Source organism: Anopheles maculipalpis, chromosome 2RL (genome assembly GCF_943734695.1).
Source record: "Anopheles maculipalpis chromosome 2RL, idAnoMacuDA_375_x, whole genome shotgun sequence".
In the NCBI taxonomy this organism is placed as follows: domain Eukaryota; kingdom Metazoa; phylum Arthropoda; class Insecta; order Diptera; family Culicidae; genus Anopheles; species Anopheles maculipalpis.
In genome coordinates, this window is record NC_064871.1 from 66,873,983 (window position 1) to 66,896,827 (window position 22,845).

Sequence of the window (22,845 nt, forward strand, 5' to 3'; positions counted from 1 at the left end):
TTTGACCTCTTTAGCTGCTGGAAACTTTATAGAACTGCGTGATATCTAGAGTCGGGTGAAAATCCCGAAACCTCAAGGATTTGCACGATATGTCATCGCGTATGCGTCAAGGATTACGGGTATTGATTGCGTGGCGCATGAGATGTATATGTGCAAATCGAAAGTGATACGTTTAATGCGAGGAATTTCCATCCTCCCGGCTGACCTTCTCGCGAAATGGTAAAACAATCAAGGGCTGTAAGCGTTGCTGGTTATTGATGGGAAACAGTTGTATGCGTTACGACGCTACTCATCGAAAGTAGTCTACCCCGGACGAATATTTTCAGGAACGAGATTCGTCCTTACAATTTCAACATTAGGCAAGGACATGAAGGCACGTCCTTCGGATCCTTGAAGTAACCGTTCCCTTTCATGTGTTTCCTATTTCCCATTTCTTCCTCTCCATCATCGATTATCAAACCGATCACTCGTGCTCCAGTTGTTGGCCTTGATCTTTATTTTACTGGCCGGCGCTCCAAATCGTCCGACGAATGCCGAATGGCGGGAAGTCAAAAGGCTCGGACGACTTTTTTAACGCGTTTCACGCGTGATTGCGGACGCCTCGGGATGCTTCGAACGACTTCGCACACGGAGCGAATCGAGTAAGTAAACAGTCAGGGTCGATATTTGCTGCTCTTGCTGCTGCCATTGCTGTTTTCTATTTCATATTTTACGAAATTCTTGAATAAATTTCATGAATCATCCGATATGCATTAATTAAGAGCCGTTATCAGTGTTAAACTATAACAAAAAATACACCAATCTATCGACGATGAGCCGTTGCCGTTTCGAACGGACATCGAAAGAAAAGCGAAAACAACAACCATAAATAGAAACGTATCGGAAAGAGGACGAGCTTGCTACCGTACGACTAAAGCACCCAGCCACACCAACTAACCTAAGAGATAACCGTAAAAAAAAACCCTGCCCAAAATGCTGTTGAAAAGATGCAGCTTTTGCTGGGAAAGATTGTGCCGTGTACCGGCCACATGTAAAATCACCGCAAAAACTAACAAACTCACACACCGAGCAAGCGAGACAAAAACAGTGGTCCCCGAAACAACGTGTTGCAAACTAGGCGAGGCCGGCCTGTCGTGGTCTAAGTCTTTTTAGCATGTCTGTGGTGTTGCAATTATTTCTAGTGTGCCAATTGCCTGCGGAGAGGCACAGCAAAGAATAGGTTTCATGATTTCTACATAGCACTTTCTTTAAAACATTTCAAACTCAGTCTATGATTTTTTTTTAAAAGGCATTTCAATTGAGGATGTAAGTTTGATTTTGAATATGAGAAATAGTAAGCCAGAAGTGACAAAATAAATTCATGATACTAAACATTACTAATGTTCAATGTTAACACGTTAACCGCTTATTTCATCAAGTTGTTTTGCAGCAATTGTTATATTTCAAGAAAATATTAAGTATTATTTATGTTAAACGATGTTTAATCTTACAATTACCACAAATGCGAGCACTTGTTTGGAAATATAGTCATCGTATTCAAACTTAAGAAGGCCTGTACCGGGGATGATGCTTAAGAACAGCTTTCAGGAATTGCTGACCGGACTCGTGGACACTAACATGTCTACTACACGTCAAGACATTTTAGATGATGAAGCTCTTTTAACTGGTTTTGTGGTTGTTCCTAAAACAAAACCAGTTAAAAGAGAATTCCATCCAGCTGTTTTCAAATGCAATATTTTCATACTTGCAACCCATAGAAAATCGTTTTGCCAATCTTGATCGATTATTCTCTCGTTAAAATTAATTCCAAGATGACGGCTTTTTGCTGTATGGTCACTAATTGCATTTTTCACAAGGCATTTCCTCCTTGGGTTTTGTCTTATCGCGGGCATACTCGGTTGCACTTGACCGATTATTTGACTTTATTCGCATGGTAGTTTTTCAAGAATTTTTCGTTTAAAAGAATTTCAAAAACTTGCGGAAAAATTTACACGTTTTAAGGGATCCCCCCAGTAGTGAGGACTGATTATCCAACTACATGGTATCAGCAAGTCTGGTAAGCCATTAGACGGCCGGCGTAACTTAGAAAGTCGTTAAGCCAAGAAGAAGAGGGTTAGTTGGATGAACAAATTTAAATAAAAACAAATCATTAGATTGATTACATTGTGCTCGAAGCTTATATTGAATATCATACTTAAATACTGTCACCCCGTCCCCGACTAACCTTACGGCAAAAGGACCATCTTGGCCAGATCGTCTTGTATACCTTACGATTGGAAAACAATTTTCGATAAAGGTTTGCTCAAAAGAATCCAACTGTTACTGCTGGCGTCAGGTGAAAGTCTTATTAATTGTGCCAAAATGCTTAATCTTCTAAAAAAATCTCTCGAATATGAATACATTCCTGATTTTCCTGACAAATGCCTGGAAAAGTGTTAGCTCTTTCCGTACAACAAATAAAGCTTATCGATTTAAACACTAAGACACTCATAAAGTACTCATATAATCAAACAAACAACCTAATACGAACTAATGAGTTACACATGTTAGCATACAATTTCTGGCTTACGATGCTGCAGACGAGCGATCCAAACGTCATTATGCCACTGATTGAACGTACGCATTTATGCAAGATGGATGTTTGCAATTAAAACTCAACCAAATTGATATGCTAAAAGCTAGCATTTCAATTACCTACCTGCACAAAGCTATCATACTCATTCCACCATCTCGCGAGAGAAATGGCAAGAAAATAGAAGAATTAAGAAAATAAGTGGCCTCCTGTCCGGTAAGCTCGCGCACCGCACACACTGCCTAGTGTTTTCTTGTGCATTTTGTTGTGCTTTTTTATCACTCGCTCCACGGCCTCCGGCACGCAATACTGCACACACACACAATACGCAGCCGTGCATTGATAAGCCCAACCGGTCCAAACGCCGGCCTTACGCAACGGCCGCACGGTGGGAAACGCAGCCAAACGAAGGGAAGCGTTTCGCTACGGTCAAAGGAGAGCTGGTGGCAGGGAAAGGCAATCCGCCAGGAAGTGCTAGCACCGTGGTCACGGCACGCCATGGATGGTCAGGTTACTCAATACGGGTATTAATTGCTACCCACACGATGCAAATCAGATTTTCTCATCGCATCGTCCAACGAGGGGGAATGCCAAACTTCCTACCCAAACGGATCGTACGGTGGAGGTTACCGGCAGCATCCGGCGGGCGTCAGTCAGCGAGTGCAGAGACTATCTTCATATAGCCACTGCTTCTTCCTTTTCCGAGCGGCCCAACGATCCCGAGGTGCCGGATCAGTGCCAGTGAGGTGCATCGCTCGATCAAAATCGATCTGGTGACCGATACTCGCACGAAACAGGATGCGAGAGCGGTCTCGGTTTATGTAATGGGAAATCGTGATCCGAATAATCACGCATTAGTCACCGTTGGGGTGATGGGGTTTGTGGGGTATGAAAAGGATCTATGGGAAGAAGTGAAATGGAAAAAAACAATACATAAAACGCATGCCAATCTGCATTCCGAAGCAATGGGAGAGAAACAATTATAGGAAACACCAACAAGATATAATGGGGTTCAGCGCTGTCCTCTCGTTGAAGTCTTTTGTCGTACCTTTTGCATTCTGTTTAATCCAAGCGATACTTTAATTATTTTTTAGGGAAATGTTTTCAGAACACATAATTTGGAAAACAAACTATGATTGCAACACATTTTGCAATAATTTATTGAATTCTGCATTCCTTCAACACCAGTTGCACTGAATCTGATAAAACCAAAGCCTTGAATGTGTTGCTGCACATTGCTATACAGACTGGCGATAACCATCGTAATATTTACCTCAAATCTTTGGCATTGAACTAGATTAGCATATTGTCCCAAAAACCAATCAGCAAGCTCAAGCCAGTGGCAGAGCAGCGTCGCAAATTTCGCATCTCAGCCGTCAGTAAGGAGGGCACAACTCATGAGATGACATCAGTCGGCTGTACACTTTAAAATAACAACACAAAGTTCATCTACGAAACACTGCGCACCAACAAAGCAGTGCCCGTTTGTGTTGCCTCCTTAAAAATGACCTCAAATTCAACCATTTACCCAAAATTGTCCATCCTGCCTGTATCTCATCTTACTCCGACTGCCTGTCACCACCGTTCAGATCATGCAGATCGAACTTAAAAGGGTCGGGATCGTGCTGTCTCGTGTGTTGATATTTTTAGCAATACACATCTGCATTTTACGCTCTCGAACGTGTGGCTCAGTTTTGCGACAAGTTCGATGGACGATGGTGGTGTGTAGGTGAGTACGAAAGGAAACAAAGCTAAACAAAAAAACACTGTCTTGTCCCCATTCCCAATCTTCGAACGGTCTTCGATCGGGCACTTTCTGGGAGCAGATTTTTCGTTAGGCTGAGGATAAACTGATAGACTTGTGTAAGGTTAAAATTATGCACAATTTGACCATTCTGTACTGTTATTAGAATAAAACACAATTTGGTGTATAACATTATTCGAAAAAGAGTTGATTATTACGTGGCAATCGTAAGCAGACACGACTTACAAGGTTCTCTTCAACATTGCATTCTCCCGGATGTCTATAATATATTCAAGAAATACAAGTACAAGAAACATTTGTACAAGCAAAGAAGCCATTAACCATCTTTAGATGTGTGATGCGATTGCATAATCATGCAATCTTCGTCACCTTTACTACAGTGTTATATTCAACACAAATACAAATGTATCAATCTACCTTCCCAAGGAGTCTGTTTGTGAAACAAAAGAGAAAACAATATTTTACTTACACTGCTTGTTTGCTGTGGATCATAAAACTTTCAGTTTCGAATGGGGCTTCCTGCCTGTAATAGGCAAAACCATTCCTCCAACAAATGCACCATTCTACAACGTTCAAAACATTCGTTAATTTAAGCCTAACTTGCTAACGAGCGGTGATTTCCCTACACATCCCCCTTCTCATAGTCTTCCTTCCTTCGCACAGCAGTGGGATTAAGCAGAATTTTAGCGATCACATTGTGATCCGCATGAGTGCACTCTCCCTTCTTTCGGAGAAGCTTTTATTTTTACCACCACCAGCAAATGAAACTTTTGGCACTCCTTGAACTCCGACACACCGGGCTGAGTTATTTGCCGACTACTCACACGCAACTCAATCACTGCCTGCTGTACGGCACCGTAAAAATTGTTTCGGTGAACTTTTTGGTGTTTAACGTAAAGCGGAAAAGAAAGTCGATAACATTTGTAACAGGAACCGTTTACGATGCCAGGTCTGCTGGTCTTTTTTTTTTGTGAACTATAGTTCACAAAAAAGTTACATAGTTGCTTGTTGTGAAGAAGAATTCTGGTCAAAGAGCTAATTAATGGGAAAAATTCCTGAATGCATTTTACACAGCAAAGAAATAGTCTGCACAAACCAAATTCTTAGAGAGATGCTTTGGGCAAATTAGATAAAAGCAAAAAAGATTTTGATTCTTAATTGAATCGTATCCAATCATTGGAAGAATCATTTAAAAAAAAAGGAAACAAATTTGCTACTGCAAACACTTGATATCTGTTTTTTCCCTGTTACTTATCTTTTTGCTACGGATGTTAATAATACGTTAACAACGAAATATTTAAATTTAAGGTATTGATACAAAAACATAGGGAAAATATTTTGATTGGATTCAAAACAATCAATAAAGAGCTTAATTTGGCATATCCAAGAAACATTATAAATCATCAACATTCTCCACCTTTGAATCTTGAAATCTGTACTTTTTTATTGATTAGAATAAGGAAAGAATACATTAAGTGTTTAATGGAACAATTTATTTATTTTATTTTAGTTTTAGTATAACGACACGGTTCCATATTCTTAGCTCTTCTTGAGTTAACTTTGTAAAAATTTCTCGAGACATTTCCTCCTTATTTTTTGCCTTTTCCCGCGCATGCTCAATTGATGAAGGCACGAAGTGATAATAATACGCTAATAGTGATAAAAAATACGCTTAAGTATTGCAATGGTGTTTATTCAAGAATAATCCGTTTTTAATGGAAAGAAATAAAATTAAAACACGCAATATCGAGATATTTTTAATCATAATGTTATTAATGCAATAAAGTTGTGTAAACCTTAACAAATGAAATTAGCAAGCACTCAACGGCCACTCATAAGCTTGCTGATCGTACGCTGTCACTCACGTGGTCACTCAAAGCTTTCCAAGCCGACCGAAACTCTCCCAACTCACACTGCTCATCCCTTCCAACAATCGCTGAACCGATCGCAACACTGCCTGGAAGTGGAAACGCTTTACACCCTCACAGCACACAAAGGTACCGGACTCGGCCACCCCCACCCCGGCACCGGTGCCAACTGAGTGGCATTCGAGAACGCAGATTTTTCCCAACAAGCCCACAGCCACGAAGAACTACCGTCGGCGTGCATCCCTCGCTCGCGTAACAGAGCGAGAGCCTCTATATAAGTAGTAGCCGGTGCGGGAAAGGACGGTTTTAGTGTGCGCGCCCTGTCCACGAACCGACGTGTGCGTACAGTACGTGCAACGTAGCAGCAGCAGCAACGGCTGCCCCTTCCGAAGAACCAGAAGCCACACCCGGTCCGGATTTTGGTCCACGAAACCAAAGACATTTTTGTTGCGCTTAGTGGATTGTTTGTTGCCCAGTGTGCTCGGTGTGTCCGTACTCCGAGGCGGCGAAAACGTGTGCATTAGAGATGGCTATCAGCATGGCCAGTGTGTTCAAACTGTTCGGTTTGCTGTGTTTAGTGGTGACAATCGGTAAGCAAATTACTCTCCCAAAACATTCGAGCTTAAAAAAGTAAGGAACTGATCGAAACAGCGATAGAAATCCAATTATAGTACTGTTAAAGGTGGTAATAAGGAAAATGGAAGGAAGCGACGTGTACCGGAAACGGTTCGTAAACGGTGAATTACAATTGCGGAAGATTCCTTTGCACTCCTGCGTTCACAAAACTACGATCGCTTATTGTTCCATGTGGATTAGTGACGAAAGTGTTTTTGTTGTTGTTTCAGTCAAGTTTAACGACAAGCTTCTCAACAAGATCTCCTTAACGACTTAAACCTTCCTTTGAAAGTGATCGATTTGCCAGAAGTCCATGGAATTGCACCACTTGGCAAGCACTTGATTGCAAGTAGCCTACCACCAGGGGCAGTTTTTAATCTTCTTTGCGTCATGCCTTATGAGTACTTGGAGGCCAATTTACTTCACATTCCCTTTCCTTTTTGCACCCCATGCACCATGGGTGAACCGTCGTAGGGTGCGTGTGAAGCTGCAGCGAACGAACTTTGCAGCACACACACACACACACACACGCCCAGCAAGTCTCTCTTGTCGCCTAGCTGCATTTCAACTGCAACCAAAAGCCAACCATATTGTTCCGTGTGCATTTCAATTGCTGTCTCCCTTTCCCACCCACCGAATATTTATAGTAAGTGCGCAGGCCCGCATACCCATAATGCCGGCGCTGGTAATGGTATTGGCATGAAGAACTGGTTCTTCGCTCGGTCGGTTTCTTGCGCTTTCGCTTCCTCGTACACTCTGAGCAGATCAATCTTCTCGTGCCAGGACTGGTAAGCGAACACATTTACATAACACACCGGTACGGTGGTACGTGTATAGGTGTGTCTTGGAAAAAGATTAACAAACAAAATGGATGCCCTTACGCAACTGCGTACGATCGTAAATCGATAAAAGCTCTCCAGATGGAGTTGTAGTTGATGCTTCATCTTTTTTTTTTTTTTTTGGTCACCCAATCTTGATAGGGATAACGGTGCTGGATAAGTTTTACCTAGTTTTCGATGCTGTTCTTACGCGTTTGACCTTGACCTTGAACAGGCACATTGGTTCTCCTAATATTTAGGACCATCCACAAAAAAAACGGGACCGCGTACGGTGGTACGGCACGAGTCGCACGCTTGCTGCCTTTGATTAATGATGCATTTAACTAGCACGCCAGTGAGAATAGAAGCCGGTTTCGCAGCAAAAACCAAGACCGACCGAGAGACGGTTGCCTACTTCATTAATTACCCGAAAGATCGCACAAATGGATGGAACTGTGTCAAACTTACCGGTAGCGGCATGATGAGCTGTAGAGATAAGCTTCAACGCTGTATTAGCATCAGTCAGCAGCCATGAATGAATGAACACACAGATCGTGTGATCTACCTTGACATGTCCTGCGCTCATGACCTGAAAGCTTCTGCTAGCGATTCACCCCCGCTTCGGGACAGATAGAATCTAGAGACAAAAAATATTATTTGCATTTAAGATTGCAAAGCGCAACGAGTTGTGTTAAATGTCACTCTCTCCTTTCCTGTAAGCCGTTGGCAGGGGGCAAGTTTTACTTTTTATGATCATCAACGCCAGTGCTGCTGCAACGGTTCGATACAGACGGCGTCCATAACAATAAATTTCACTTTCATCGACATCTCTCGATGATACGATGCGATAATACCCGAGAAGCCATCTTGAATCGGTCGCCTGTCATCGTGCAACTTTCACGCCGGTAAGGTGCGCTTTACGGCCACAACGTTGCCGTTACGACACACCAATTGCCCGTGAGCGGCGTGTATATGTGTGGCTTTATGGTTACGATTGCCTAATCAAGCAGCCACCACCGGCCATGATTCCTTATTTGCTCGAGCTGTTTCGACTTGGTTTTGTTTCTCGTTTGTACCTTTCTCTTTGATTGTATCTTTTTTTTTCTCACCACAATGATTTCCTTTTCTTCCATCCTTGTGTTTCGTTTCCCTGCTTTCCGTTTCGCACCAAAACAGCGGCCGAAGTTCGCGTAAAGCGCCAAGACGAGGACGTCGATCCGGATTCGATCAATGTGGAGGAGCTGTGCAAGGACCGGCCGGGTGATGAATACTTCCGCCTGTCCACGGACGGTGACTGCCGGGAAGTCGTGAGGTAAGGATTCACTAGCACAAACAGTGTTGCGTACCGACCGGCAACAACGGAAATGAAAAATTTATTCACTGTCGGTTATATTGTCTTACCGATAAAATGACAAACTTCCGTTCGAGGAGGAATGCTTGGAAGTTGCAAAGATTTAAGTTGTGCCGCAATTTACTAGCTTCGATTTGGTTCTGTTTTTTCCTCAGTTTAAAACACAACTTAGTAAACCAAACATGGCGGAAGTGATCTTCCGTACTGTGACAGCTGTCACGCGGTTGTAGTTTTTTCTTTTGTTTTGCATTGGATATTAGAAAGCATGGCCTTCGTGGATGACTTAACATGAGCATTGCATGCTCACATGATTTCTTACGCTTGTACGTAGCCGCCGCACCTTCCCTTTTCTAGCAAAAATAAAAAACTGGAAAACACTTTTCCGGTGTGTACGATCTTAAATCTTCTTTTTTTCTTATTTTGTCTCACCCGATCTTTTGCGAAATGATACTTATCGCTTTCCGTTGTAATTTCCCCCCCTCCAACACAAAACTTTCCGACGAAGAATAGGTGCGACGATGCGGGCGAAAATGGCATCACGCGGCTCGCCTCCGTTCGTTGCCCGACCGGGCTGTACTTTGACGTGCTGCGTCAAACGTGCGATTGGAAAACGAACGTGAAGTCGTGCGACCTGCTAGGAAGTAAGTCCCCGGGACACGACCAACAGTCTGCCAGTGTGCTGTGGGTGGGGGGAAAATGTTAGCTGTGTTGGCTACCCAAACCAAACCAACCGGAAGCTTCAATTTCGTCCACACACGCACGCGCAGACACGACGTTCGGTTGGGCCCGGTTATTTGTGTTACCATCTCGACTAAACTGTGTTCTTTCTTTCTTCTTTATCTTTCTCATGATTTTCTCTTCCCGCTCCAACCAACTGAAACCTCCCACTCATGCAACCCTTCTTCTCCCCCGACCCGCCACCCGTGTGTTTCCAAACCCTGTGTGTGTATGTGTGTGTGTGTGCATGTGTGTGGCTTCCTGTGATTCCCCACATTCCTACTCATCTCATCCGACGGAAACATCGAACCCGCCAACGTGTAACACCACCGCTAAATGCAAACAACCCCTTTGTGTGTGAATAACCGAATGTATCCTTGCATCCCTATCTTCCGAACCCTCCACCCACCCCCACCCCCAACCAAAACATGCATGCGCATCAGGTGTACACGGTCTGGACTGAAGCAAATCACTTGCCCGTCCGGATTGGCGTTCGACATTGAAAAACAGACTTGCGATTGGAAAGCAAAGGTCACCACGTGTGATAAGAAAGAGAGTAAGTGTCCTGCCCACCCAGGGCACCCGAAGGCGTGCCCACCGTGCTTTGGGTTGTACAAAGATGAAAGGTGTTTGCTTGTTTACACACGGGACATACCTTACACCTGATTGTGGGCAGGGATGCTACAGCTAGGTCGCCGGACACGTGCACAACAACGTGGAATAGCTTTTATTGTACATAGGGCGTAGATCCGCGAGCTAGTCGTGGAAGCAACACACCAAAAAGTTGGCGTAAAAACCCCCACATAGAGTTTAGCAGGTTCGGCATCGCATTACACAAGAAAACGACCAGGGACACGTTTGGTTTTGGATACAGATAGAGCAGAAGTAGTCCACGGTGCACGAAGAAAGGATGTAGGAGCTGTTAAGTTGAGTGGAGCTGAATGATCAAGCGACTCTTCTAGTGCGCTCAGCAAATAATTGCCGAATAAAACATATGCACACGCTAAGATTCAGACGAGCAGACACGCACACACGAACAACTACTAACATCTCATGCACAGAAGGTAGAATATTTTGGAACTGGTGATGGTTTTTTGTAAAAATTCTTCTATTTAGCTATCGATTTTCACGCACATTGAGGATAAAAAAAACACACATCACAGAAAACCCCTAAAAGTATACACATCCGCATACATATTCCGATATTATAGCAAAATTATAGCATCATATGGATTTGCCTTTGAAATTTAAAATCTATCTAACTTTACTGTCATTTCATCAAACCATATAAGGCAAATTCAATCATTCAATTAACTTCATCGGTCAATGTTTCTAGAAATCATTTGATTTAACAAACGAGACACGACACGACCACCTTACAGTAATGTTCAATTTACAACAGGATACCTTTCAACAGCTTCTACGTATCGTCGATACTCGCTCTCTCTCTCTCTCTCTCTTTCCCTATTTTTTTAAAACAATTTTCTAAATAGCTTGTTATCAAACAAGCTTATTGCAAAATACGAACCCCGGTGTGATAAAGTGTAATGTGTGAAATATTTTACATACAAAAGCACACAAAAGCACCTACACAAACAGCAGAAAATATATTATGTTACACCTGAGTCGATAAACTGTTCACACAGATCACTCACCATCACTCTCAAATTCTTACACTACTCTTTTCTAAACCTTTTCAAAACTACACCTTTTACTTAACACTCCTTCTAACACTTTCGTACGGTTTGGGTAATATTGTGTAAACTAATACTGGTTTGTAGCAGCATGTAATGCACGCGCTCGAGCAGAGAGTTTCACTGTTGTTCCGCACTACAATCTTCCATTTGTTCCGTTTTCCACTTAGAGCCACGTAAAGTGCTGCCGATCCTAAAGACGGATGAACCCATCTGTCCGGAGGGTAAGCTGTCTTGCGGTAATGGTGAATGTATTGACAAGGAGCTGTTCTGTAACGGCAAACCCGACTGCAAGGACGAATCGGACGAGAATGCGTGTAGTAAGTATTACCCGAGAAACCAGCGATGGGTAAAATCCTCAATTTTTCCCAGATTATTCCAACTCTGAGACATTCCGGAGTTTACTGTTTTTTATTATCAATTGGCTCCGTTTACGAGAACATCCGCCTCTGCCACAGACAATAAAAACAATATGATAAAGCATGAAACAGTGGTGTAGAGGCGACACAAGAATTAATACAGCGTTGATAGCGATTTCGATTTTGGGTTTAGATCCGAAGTCAAATCGCCATTAGACTTCAGAGTAATCAGCTATTGACTGAAGTAACCTTCAGATGATTTCGCAGGACACTCTGGAGTTGAATGCGGATTTATTATTGGAGATTACTCCGGATTCAAGTCCGCATTTAACTACGGAGTAAACTCTGAATTACTCCGGTGTAAACTCAGGATTACTCCGAATTTTTTTTCTGGAGTTGAATCCGATGTTAATACGTCGGAATGGATTCATGGAGCCATTTCGGAGTTCCCACCATTAAGGCGGACGTGTGTATTCTCTTCCTAGGCTCAATCTGGATATTAAACGCTTGTGTTTGTATTCTCCTCCCCAGCCGTTGAACTTGACCCGAACCGTGCCCCGGACTGTGACACGACACAGTGCGTGCTGCCGGATTGTTTCTGTTCGGCGGACGGTACCCGTATCCCCGGAAACATTGAGCCCCAGCAGGTGCCGCAGATGATCACGATCACCTTCAACGGTGCGGTCAACGTGGACAATATCGATCTGTACGAGGACATCTTCAACGGACAGCGTCAGAACCCGAACGGTTGCCAAATCCGTGGTACCTACTTCGTGTCGCACAAGTACACCAACTACTCGGCCGTGCAGGATCTGCATCGTAAGGGACACGAAATCTCCGTGTTTTCGCTCACGCATAAGGACGACCCGAACTACTGGACCCAGGGCACGTACGACGATTGGCTGGCCGAGATGGCCGGTGCCCGTTTGATTGTGGAACGGTTCGCTAACATTACCGATGGTTCGATTATTGGTGTCCGTGCGCCTTACCTGCGTGTCGGCGGTAACAAGCAGTTCGAGATGATGGCTGATCAGTTCTTTGTGTACGATGCGTCGATCACCGCTTCCCTGGGTCGTGTGCCAATCTGGCCATACACGCTGTATTTCCGCATGCCACACAAGTGCAACGGTAACGCACACAACTGCCCGTCCCGTTCCCATCCGGTGTGGGAGATGGTCATGAACGAGCTCGATCGACGTGACGATCCGACGTTCGATGAATCGCTGCCCGGTTGCCATATGGTGGACTCCTGCTCGAATATCCAGTCCGGCGAACAGTTCGGACGTCTGCTGCGTCACAACTTCAACCGCCACTACAATAGTAACCGTGCACCGCTCGGTCTACATTTCCATGCCTCCTGGCTCAAGTCGAAGAAGGAGTACCGCGAGGAGCTGATCAAGTTCATCGAAGAGATGCTTGGCCGTAACGATGTATTCTTTGTCACGATGCTGCAGGTCATCCAGTGGATGCAGAACCCGACCGAACTGAACGCACTCCGGGACTTCCAGGAGTGGAAGGAAAAGTGTGACGTTAAGGGTCAACCGTACTGCTCGCTGCCCAATGCCTGTCCCCTAACTACCCGCGAACTGCCCGGTGAAACGCTGCGTCTCTTCACGTGCATGGAGTGTCCGAACAACTATCCCTGGATCCTGGATCCGACCGGTGACGGTTTCTCCAAGAAGTAAATCCTGCTCCGCGAAGAGATCGAAGATGGGCAGAGGTCCTAAAGCAACTAGTTTTCTTACTTCCCATGGCGGGTACCTTCCCACAGGGAATTAATCTATTGTAAATAATGATCCCTGTTCTCATTGTCGCACGATTTTTCCTCTCCTAATTTCGGTGCGTTTTTCACCACTCTTCTCTTTAAAAAAAAACGAAAAAAAAAGATTAAATCAAGTAGAACAACTGTACTTAGACTAGACATTTTCCGGAACCTACTTATGGTCCAATACCTTTCTATCCCTCTCTCTTTTGTTGTCTTTTCCCACACATCTTTCCGTCCTTAAATACATCGTGATATTTCGTTTGTTCTCGCCACGGTCGCAATACGGTCGCGTGGGGCGAGCAAGGGGTGTGGAAGTTCCGATCGGATCAGTACACCGTGGATTCACCGGTGTGATCCATTTTTTTGTTTTTCTCTTCATTTGAGAGAGAAGAGAGACCCGTTAGCATGTTGCGTGCTTGTATAAGGTTCCGGAACATCGTAGTACATCCGGCTAGGTAAAAGGGTCTGCTCCAACCAAGCGGACGCACAAACAGAAGAGTGTAATGAGTAATTTTACGGTACTGTTTTATAATAAAATATTGAAAACAAACAACACAACGTATTCTTCGCATCGTATACAGTCAGTTCCCGACATACACGGTTACTGGGGCGCCGAACAAATCGGCGTATCTCGAATATTGATTGAAGCGTCGTTTATACTTGTTATAAAGACAACGAATTTTAATTTACATCTTTTAACGAACATTCAAAAATGAAATTTCATCGTCAATTTTTAAAAATCGTATTTTTTTTGGAAATTATTCTGCTTTTCGAGTGTCGTTCATTCTGATTACAAGCATTTTGTATTTTCATCTGAATAAACTACTTATTCCAACGGTTTTAAACTAATTAAATATGCATAATAAACCCTAAATAATGTCAAATTTTCGAAACCGCGCAAGTCGGATACTGACTGTACAGGTTTGTGCGGGAGTGTATGTTCCCCCCCCCCCTTTTAGAGTGTTTGTGGTGTGATTGTTTCCAGTCTCACCCAAACTAACAAAAAGGAACCCATCTTCATATAGAGAAATTATATATTTTAAAATATTAGAAAAAAACACAATAAAAATTACAACATAAAAAATATATCGATATTTTTAAGGTTCCTTTTTTTCTTTCCTGCCACACAATAGTGAGTGATGTGTCAAAAAATGCAAAGCAAAAAGCAAACTAATACTCTTACCACATTTTTTCAGACAAGAGTTGCATCTGAAATGCATTTATTACAAATTCTCACCACTGTGAGATGCTGCTATCTCGCATAGCATTCTACTGATCTTTTCGGCGCTTCATGTTATATGTGTGGTTTGCTGGAAGATACTCTGATGATACTTCCTCCTAGTACCTGCGCTCAGGACAAAACTAAGCAAAATACAGATTTATAATGGCTTAGAAAAACAAAACGCCTCTCGCTCGTTCTCCCTCCTCTCTATCTGCTGTTTTTATTTGTTTATTTTCGTAACTAAAAATCATGGCAAAATTCAAGGCAGTTCAACAAATACACGAAAAGAACAAACACAAGGAAAGCAAAATTAAGCATGGAGGAAATAAATTAATCCAAACAAAGAAAAAATCGAGCGAGGGAGAATACATTTTCAAAATGAATTTGAACATTAACCAGCCTTCACTAGAGGAAAGTAATTTAAATCGAAATGTACATCACACCTCCATACACACAGCGTGTGGCGCGAACATTGACGTGAAATAGATGAAAATGAAAACTTTTAGAATGTTTGTGTTGGACATTTCATTTAAAAAAAGGAAAGAAAAATCATTGCTCACAACATCCAACCTATAAAAATATTAAATTTCGTGCTTCGTTCTTATTCCCTTACACCTTTTATAGTACATCTACATCTGTTTCTCCCTTTCTCTCTCGTTGCTTACAATTTTCTTTCGTTTTTCCTCTAAACACTACCAAGTTAGTGAGTTCTTGTTATTTAGATTTTCGCAACAAAAGGCCTCTCATTTACTATTTACGCGTGTGAGTTTGTGTATGCTTTGTTTCTTTTGAATTTTGTATTTTTTGCTCGTTATTTGTAACGTAATTAGTCGTTAACGTTAATCCAATAGTCCGTTAATGCTATCATTAGTTTTGTGTTATAATCAATTCCGAAAATTAATAAAAAGTGCATTATATATTGGATTCGCGCACACGCAGATATAATTAGTCCCACAAATAGGTTATATTTTACATATTCTTTTTCCTGTAACAGTCGCAGCACAAAGTGGTGATGGTCTCCTTTCATTTGTGTGTGCAATAATCTCTACTAAAGACTTCATAGTAAAAGATCTATTAACGCGCACGTTGCAAACAGTTTGGTTTTTAAATATGTGTATGTGTTTGTGGGAGGTTTCGAATATTAAGAAATTAAATATATAAGAAAAATTATACAAACACGACGATTAACTTTCCTACGCTTCCGCATTTGTGTGTGCTACGGACATTGCTGCGTTTGACGGGACAAAAACGAATACCCTTTCTAAATAGTTCTCTGTCTATCCATGTAAGTTTGTCTATGTGTGTGTGTGTGTCTGTTTTGTGTCAAATCTAATTATAGATGCGCAGGAATAACCTCCATTTAAATTAGTCGCCTTACAGCAGATAACGTTTTCTCCTGAACCAACAGCAGGGAAACGTTTCCTGATGTAATGTTTGTAAAGATAAAATTATATATAAACGCCACACTGTTTGCCATATCTCAGGCAACCATACTACACGGCACTTATTACATGATGCGGCATTTTTCATCGCCTCGTGGTTCGCCCTAGAAGAAATTGAATTATGAAATTAGCTTCTGCGACGACTGCGTTGTTCTGCAAAATAATGGTCTAAACAGTTTTTATTATTTACGCACCTGCTGGTGATGAAGTTCCTCGCCATACCCTCCAAGGTATTCACGGTGACGGGAGGCAGCAGTCGATACGATTCGCTTCACACGTTCAGAGGCAGCAACTTCCTGCACGACACAAAAAGAGAACCGAAATGGTTGTATTTGCTATTTGCAGAGCCCTACTCCCTTCTTCACGCATTGCTCTTACCTCTCCGTCGGCGTTCATCAGATGGGTAGTCATGTTGTCTCCGGCGAACCACTTCTGGCCCTTCATGACGATTGTAGATGGTGGTTCGTGATCCTTGCCCAAATCGGACGACCAAACGGTTACAAATGCGCCACCGTCAACCTTTAGCGATCGATGGAATTTGAACACGGTTTCATTGGTGCCGACTTTACGCACAAGGGACCATCCGCCGATTTGAACTTCCTAGATATTACACAAAAAAAAAAAAAATAATTAGAATTTTTCATTTCAACCGAGTATGCCCGGGATAAGGCAGATGATAGGGAGGAAATGCCTTATCAATATGATTGTAATTTTTTTTCAACACAAGCGGTGTTGACTATACGGCATTGGACCGTCATAATCGATTGTAAATAAATAGAATTTTTCATTTACAACAAGCGGTTCCATCTATCTGGCATCACTCGTTGAAACGTTCCAAAAAGATATCGGAATATTGCAAGCCCCTTGTAGAACTTTCCAATTAAATAGTCGACTTTTTAATGGTAAGTGATAAAAAAAATCCATACATGGATATACACCCTACGAAAGCAATAATTAAACTAACATTACCTTGCCCGATTTATTCCTCAGCTTCACGAATTTACCCTCCGGATCAACCTCCACAATCTCCAGATCACCTTTGGCGGACGAAGTGACGGAATAATCCGACACGCTGCGCTCGTCCGATTCCTCCAACACCGTACGCTTACGCTTAGCAGCGGCAGCACGGTTCGGTGTGCGGCGAACCATACCGGTGCGGGACATGCTGCTGGACAGACCGGATTGCGAGAATAGCGAAATATTACCGCCCGGGGTAATTTTTAGCCGATTCTCTTCCGAGCTCAGCAGCTTGTCGTATGCCGCAATTTCCATGTCCAGCGAGATTTTGATGTCCATTAGCTCCTGGTATTCCTGCAGCTGCATCGACATCTCCTTACGCAGACGCTCGACATCCTCCATCAATTTGTCCTTTTCGTCGGCATGGCGTAACCGTTCCTGGTTCATCTGGTGCTCCAGATCTCGTAAACGAGCCTACAATGCCACAAACGAAAGGATGAAAGGGTTTAAATGCTTTATTTATAAAACAAAAGTCGTTGAATGCCGCTGCTTACCTCGTACAGATCGGAAATCTCCTCACGGTTCATGCGTAGCTGCATATCGTACTGATTGCGCAGATCCTGCAGCGCCTGCTGCAGCTTCGCCTCGTACTGCTCCGACAGTACGCCATCGATTTCGCTGATCTCCACCTGGCGGCGGGTCTTCGTTTCCGATATTTCTTGCATGTGCACCTGATCTTTGAACGTCAGCTCTTCGCGCAACGTTTGGACGGCATTCTCCAGCTCGACACGTGTGAGGGTTTCTTCCTCAAGATTTTTACGCAGCGCATCGAGCTGTTTTTTAAGCTTCGCCAGCTCTTTTTCCAGCTCCTTTTGGTCCTCCTTAGCTTTCTTGTGGTCGGCCACGAGCGTATGATACTTGCCGGCCAAATCGTTCGCACGCGCTTCCTGTGCACGCAGGTTACGTTCCGCTTCCGCGCCTTCCTTCGTCTTGCGATCCAAGCTATGTAAAGAAAATAATTTAAATTAACAGACAATTAGTAAAAATACATTTTCAAATGATTAATTGTGAGATATATTTCACTTAAGCGGATTCAAAGATAATATACTGAGATAATACCGTACGATATTTGGCAGATTAATTAACAACTTTATGCCCTGCTAAACGGCATATTTTGACCCTCGGAGACTGATCAAGTCCTCCTGAGACACTAGGCGAAATTTCTAGTGAGTGCATAAGTTGTTAACGGGGACCTATCGTGAATTCTGATCCTACTTGCTTCCATTCTTCGATCGTTCTTTCTATGAATTATTGGAGGTATGACGTGATTGACCATAAATGTTTAAATTATCTTGCGGAATTCTAAAGCAATGTGTTCCTCAACATATCCATAAAACGTGTTATGTGTACCATTCACATGATTCATCAATGGACCAATTATTCCATCTTTAGCGATCCCCCTTCGTTGAAGGGGGAGCCATTTTCTTACAAGAAAAACGGTTCGCGTATTCAAAACACGTTCACGCTCGATTCCGTCACATTCTCTTGACTTCCTTCGTGGTGCCGTTTGTTTGCTTTGTCATGCAATGTCCATTACTAATGTTGTAGAAAGAAGCATTTAGTAGAAGATTTCTAGCGGACCATAGCGCATATTTTCATACATTTGTTGCTTCAACAGATCAGAAGGCAAAAGAGAGATCGAAAAAGCGAGAGAGCGAGATTCCGTATTACTCTCAACACACCATCAAACACACACACACGTGGTTTGTATCATTCAAAAATCTCCTCCTTCAACGATCGGTATGTCTTTGCACTTGGCGCGTTTGACTCACGCGGTACACATGTGGGTACCAAGATAAGCGTGATCATAGTTTTAACCACACAACGCATAGACAGTGCCGAGGCCCAACTAAACTACCCCGGCCTCAAGCTATGACTAAATATAGCAATCAGTTTTCACCGGAATGTGGTTTTGTTTTGTATAGTATGAAGATGCGTTTCGGCTGGGACTTTCACAATTTTCATACTCTTTTTCTATCGTTCTGGTTCTCCTTATTCTTGAACCACCTATATGCATAATTTAAAGAACCTCCCGGATTCTCTACCAAGCGGACCTTGCACATGGATTACGAATGGGGGGGGGGGGGGGGGACACGAAGGTTAAAATTACTTTACGCCTGGGGTGGTAACGATGACCCCCCCAACCCGATATAAATCAAATTATGTACGATGCTCCATCAGGAAATGGTCCATTAGAGGGAAAAAAAGGGCTTGTTAGTAGCAAAAAAATCGATCCTACTTGTTATTCATTCTCATCTGTTTTCCCTTGCCCTTAACATACGAATTGCGGTAGGAACAAGCAAGAAAAACACAAATTTCCGCAAAGGTTTCTGTAACCGAAAGGGACTCCCACGCGCGCTGTCGGCGTCACGGCGTCCAAACAGCCCTCACCAACACACATTAACACGGCGATGGCGATGCAACATCGATTCCTCGATCTATCTCTCCCCTCCTGTAATCGAGAAAAATGCATTTCCCTAAACGTTTTTCCCCGCGAGAGGGTAGCGCATGTAGGCTCTGCCTGTGACCCTCCTACGAGACTTGTTTGCTCGCTTCTTCGTTCGTTTATTTTCCTTTCTGTTACTGCGTTCATTCGTTCGCTAACCCCCGTTTCACACAGCATTTTCACACCACACGGAATGGATGAGCGTAGTAGGCTCTTGATCGTAGAATAGCCAACCGAAGTTGGATGATGTCATGCCGTGCGTTTCGCGCCCGCGCATTTACACACACGCGCGCGTGCAGCTACGTTCATGGACAAACGCTTTCCCCTTTTTTTTCTTTTCTTCGTTAGTGAGAGATTCAAGCGACCACAACGCTGTTCATTTTAAGGGACACTGACAGACGCTGCAAGATGGACGGAATGCGCGCACCCCTTGCGCAGTGGAGTAGTAAGCGGCTGGAGAGATTTACAATTCAGAGTCAATATTTGATTTTCCATCGAAAGCGATGAAACATGCCTAAAAATGCCTAAATAACTTTCTGTATGGCACACCCGTGTGACGCTATGGAAGAGCAAAGCCTCTGCGGGCGTGTTGATGCGCGCTTCGGAGTTTATTTTTCATTCTTTTTTTTTTTTCTTTTCTTCTGTTCGGTTCGGTTTAGCGTGTTCCGACGAATTCGAGGGACTCTTCCGTGGCAACAAATTTAAATTGAACGATGGTGGGAATTAAGTATCATCTTCGGGGTGGACGGATACCAAGAGCGAGCCTAACGGTAAGTCATACACGCACCAGCATCGTGCCATCGTCCTCTTGAAACAATAACCAAACATGGGTGAAGAAGCCGAAAGAATAAACAAACCGGAAATCATAAAATCTCTATCCCTCCGCTGCTTCGGAGACGAGCGTGTCGGTTTTCCTTTCCGGAGAAAACAAAAGAGATATTATAACTAAACAAAATCAAGCAACGTGAAACTTCACTATTGACAAAATCTGCCAACTATGGCAATTATAAGACAAATTTGTATTGAAACTTTAGCATTAACACGTTCGATGCCATGTCGCCCAAATTTCGGTGACACTCTCAGCTCTCTACTAAGTCTACCATTTCATGTGTATTGTTTAATAAAATGATTGATGCTTTTACAATATCAACTAAAACACCTTGTAAAAATCGTTTCGTAAAGCACGAAACAAAATATTTTAACAATTATCTCCTCAAAACACATTACATGCACTTGTTGCGTATAGAGTAAACTTTATCAACTAGTGTGCCCGGGTGTGACACGATTTTATCTGGCGTTTATTCTTTTGTTTACCAAACGTACGTGCCATACGCAGCAGTATTTTATAAGACAGTCCCCCTTCTCCTTGGGATGAAGAAGCGAGAACTTTAACTGTAGAATATGTCGATGCCACCCGCATGCCGAACGCTTTTTTTACTAGTCCGGGAGCTTGGTTGAGTTGCTATCCGACAAATTGATTACCAATTGGTGGTGGTGTTAGTACGGAGCAAAAGCTATGTGTTGGTAATCGTTCGCGCTTGTCAAACAACCGGCTTTTCAACTCAACACGATTGTGTGTCAAACGCATTAAAAAAAAACCCAGCAGCCGGTGAGAAGAATTTGGACTGATGTCATCTGAAATTTTAGATATCCATTCCCTCCAAAAACAAAAATTACGTCATGATCGGACGGACACGGACGCGTTTTATTGAAGGACCGATCCGAACTGTGTGTCCAACAACGAAAAAGAAACCTTGAACGACGTCATATTTTATGTGTGTTGCAATGAGGCATGACTTCATACACAATGACGTAATGTGTTTATAAATTACCAGTCGTCATGGACACTTCACAGAACGGTGGCTACGACAATCTGTGTTGACCGCCTGCTACTATCGGACCAACAAACAAAATTTTAACGGTGTGATAAAATGTATCCATCGTACAGGAACTGTAGGGTGTAGTGTAAACAAATTAAAATCTAAAACACGCCACTCTGCGACGACCTTTCGAAACATTTGTTTTTCACTGTTTCGGGATCGACATAAATCGATGACGTCACCAGAGTAAAAAATAACTAAATAATCCCACACCGCGTACGCCCATCAGATTATTTTTCGAGTACATCCACGCTCGGCGGGAGACAACTGCTCGTCTGTCCTTCGTTCACCGAGCGATTCGAGCAGCCAACTTTTCTAGGCACGGCACCGCAACCAAATCTAATCGACAATGCATGCGACAGGTCTTTCCTATTTTCCCGGGGGTGGTTTTCCATTTGCCTTACCGCTTTTTCAACTCCTCGTTTTCCTCGAGGATCCGCTTGCCATCGATCTCCATCCGGGCCTTTTCGCGCGACGTTTCGTCGAGCAGTTTGCGGGCATCGGACAGCTCATGCTCGTACATCGATTTGATGTTGGACACCTCGCGAGTGGAGGTATCCTGCGAGGTACGCACCTCCATGGTGAGGCGCGAATTTTCCTGCTCAAGCATACGCATCCTGTCCATATAGGCGGCCAGACGGTCGTTCAAATATTGCAGCGATTGCTTTTCCTGCATTCGAGAGTGCCGTGTAGGACTGAGCGGACTTGCCGGACGTGAGCCGCTGTGATGTTGCGATGGCGACGCACCCATCGCCGCGCTACCACTCTGCTGTACCGGGGTGCTAGCCGTCACCGGGACCGGCGTCGATGCACCGGAACGCTTCGTTCGCTGCGACATGTTGTTGATTTGTGTTTTCCTCCTTGAAAAAGCACCACACAATCGTACGGTCAATAATTACAGCTTCCTAACAACTGAAAAAAGGCGCTGCTGGGTTTTATGCGCTTCACACTGCCGCTTTCTTCTGCTGCTTCACTTTCACAGCACGCTCGTTTTCATACACACATACACAAGCACACACGCTCGGTAAGGCGGCTCCGAATCAGGAGGGAACAGACGGGCACGCGCTTGCGATCGGCATTAACCGGGCACACACAAACCAAATGGCTGGTCGATTCGAAACTTTCTTATCAATATTTCGATGCTTTTCACACTTTTCTATCACCACAGCCTGAGATGTATGGGTGGAATACTTTATTGCAAGTAGACGGCAACAAAATTCAACGGACACACATTCGTCTTCGTCCAGACACGAAAGAAGCACCAGAAAAATGGCGTCACTGTTACCGCTCCCAGGTGACACAATGTTGATCGGC

General features: G+C 43.4%; 7 protein-coding genes across 10 annotated transcripts in view; 2 read left to right on the forward strand and 5 right to left on the reverse strand.

The window, feature by feature from the left end:
• Nucleotides 1-22,845, forward strand: part of LOC126556255 (39S ribosomal protein L15, mitochondrial) — a 416,466-nt gene that overhangs the window by 317,992 nt on the left and 75,629 nt on the right. The window lies entirely within an intron of this gene.
• LOC126556015 (maltase A3-like) overlaps nt 1-22,845 on the reverse strand; it is a 252,849-nt gene that overhangs the window by 226,916 nt on the left and 3,088 nt on the right. The gene's annotated exons all lie outside the window — the stretch shown is intronic.
• Nucleotides 1-22,845, reverse strand: part of LOC126568780 (E3 ubiquitin-protein ligase mind-bomb) — a 191,102-nt gene that overhangs the window by 162,904 nt on the left and 5,353 nt on the right. The window lies entirely within an intron of this gene.
• Nucleotides 1-22,845, reverse strand: part of LOC126556384 (uncharacterized) — a 258,686-nt gene that overhangs the window by 84,562 nt on the left and 151,279 nt on the right. The gene's annotated exons all lie outside the window — the stretch shown is intronic.
• Nucleotides 1-22,845, reverse strand: part of LOC126567400 (caspase-1-like) — a gene marked incomplete at its 5' end in the record, with an annotated part of 178,948 nt that overhangs the window by 30,544 nt on the left and 125,559 nt on the right. The gene's annotated exons all lie outside the window — the stretch shown is intronic.
• LOC126556049 (chitin deacetylase 1) lies at nt 6,652-13,445 on the forward strand. 2 transcript variants are annotated; one of them, XM_050211223.1, is made up of 5 exons: nt 6,652-6,795; nt 8,815-8,950; nt 9,500-9,630; nt 11,571-11,720; nt 12,291-13,445. In XM_050211223.1, the coding sequence occupies exons 1-5, from the start codon at nt 6,732-6,734 to the stop codon at nt 13,442-13,444; spliced, it is 1,635 nt and encodes a 544-aa protein (XP_050067180.1). In that variant the 5' UTR covers nt 6,652-6,731; the 3' UTR covers nt 13,445. The 2 variants fall into 2 exon arrangements, with proteins under 2 accessions (XP_050067180.1, XP_050067181.1); XM_050211224.1 differs by lacking the exon at nt 9,500-9,630 and adding an exon at nt 10,150-10,262 and having other exon boundaries at nt 6,658-6,795.
• Nucleotides 16,234-22,369, reverse strand: LOC126556036 (lamin Dm0-like). Its single transcript, XM_050211201.1, has 6 exons — nt 21,936-22,369; nt 17,700-18,147; nt 17,158-17,619; nt 16,567-16,788; nt 16,383-16,484; nt 16,234-16,292 (listed from the first exon to the last, which is right to left on the reverse strand). Exons 1-6 carry the CDS (start codon nt 22,367-22,369, stop codon nt 16,254-16,256), a joined length of 1,707 nt encoding a protein of 568 aa, XP_050067158.1. The 3' UTR covers nt 16,234-16,253.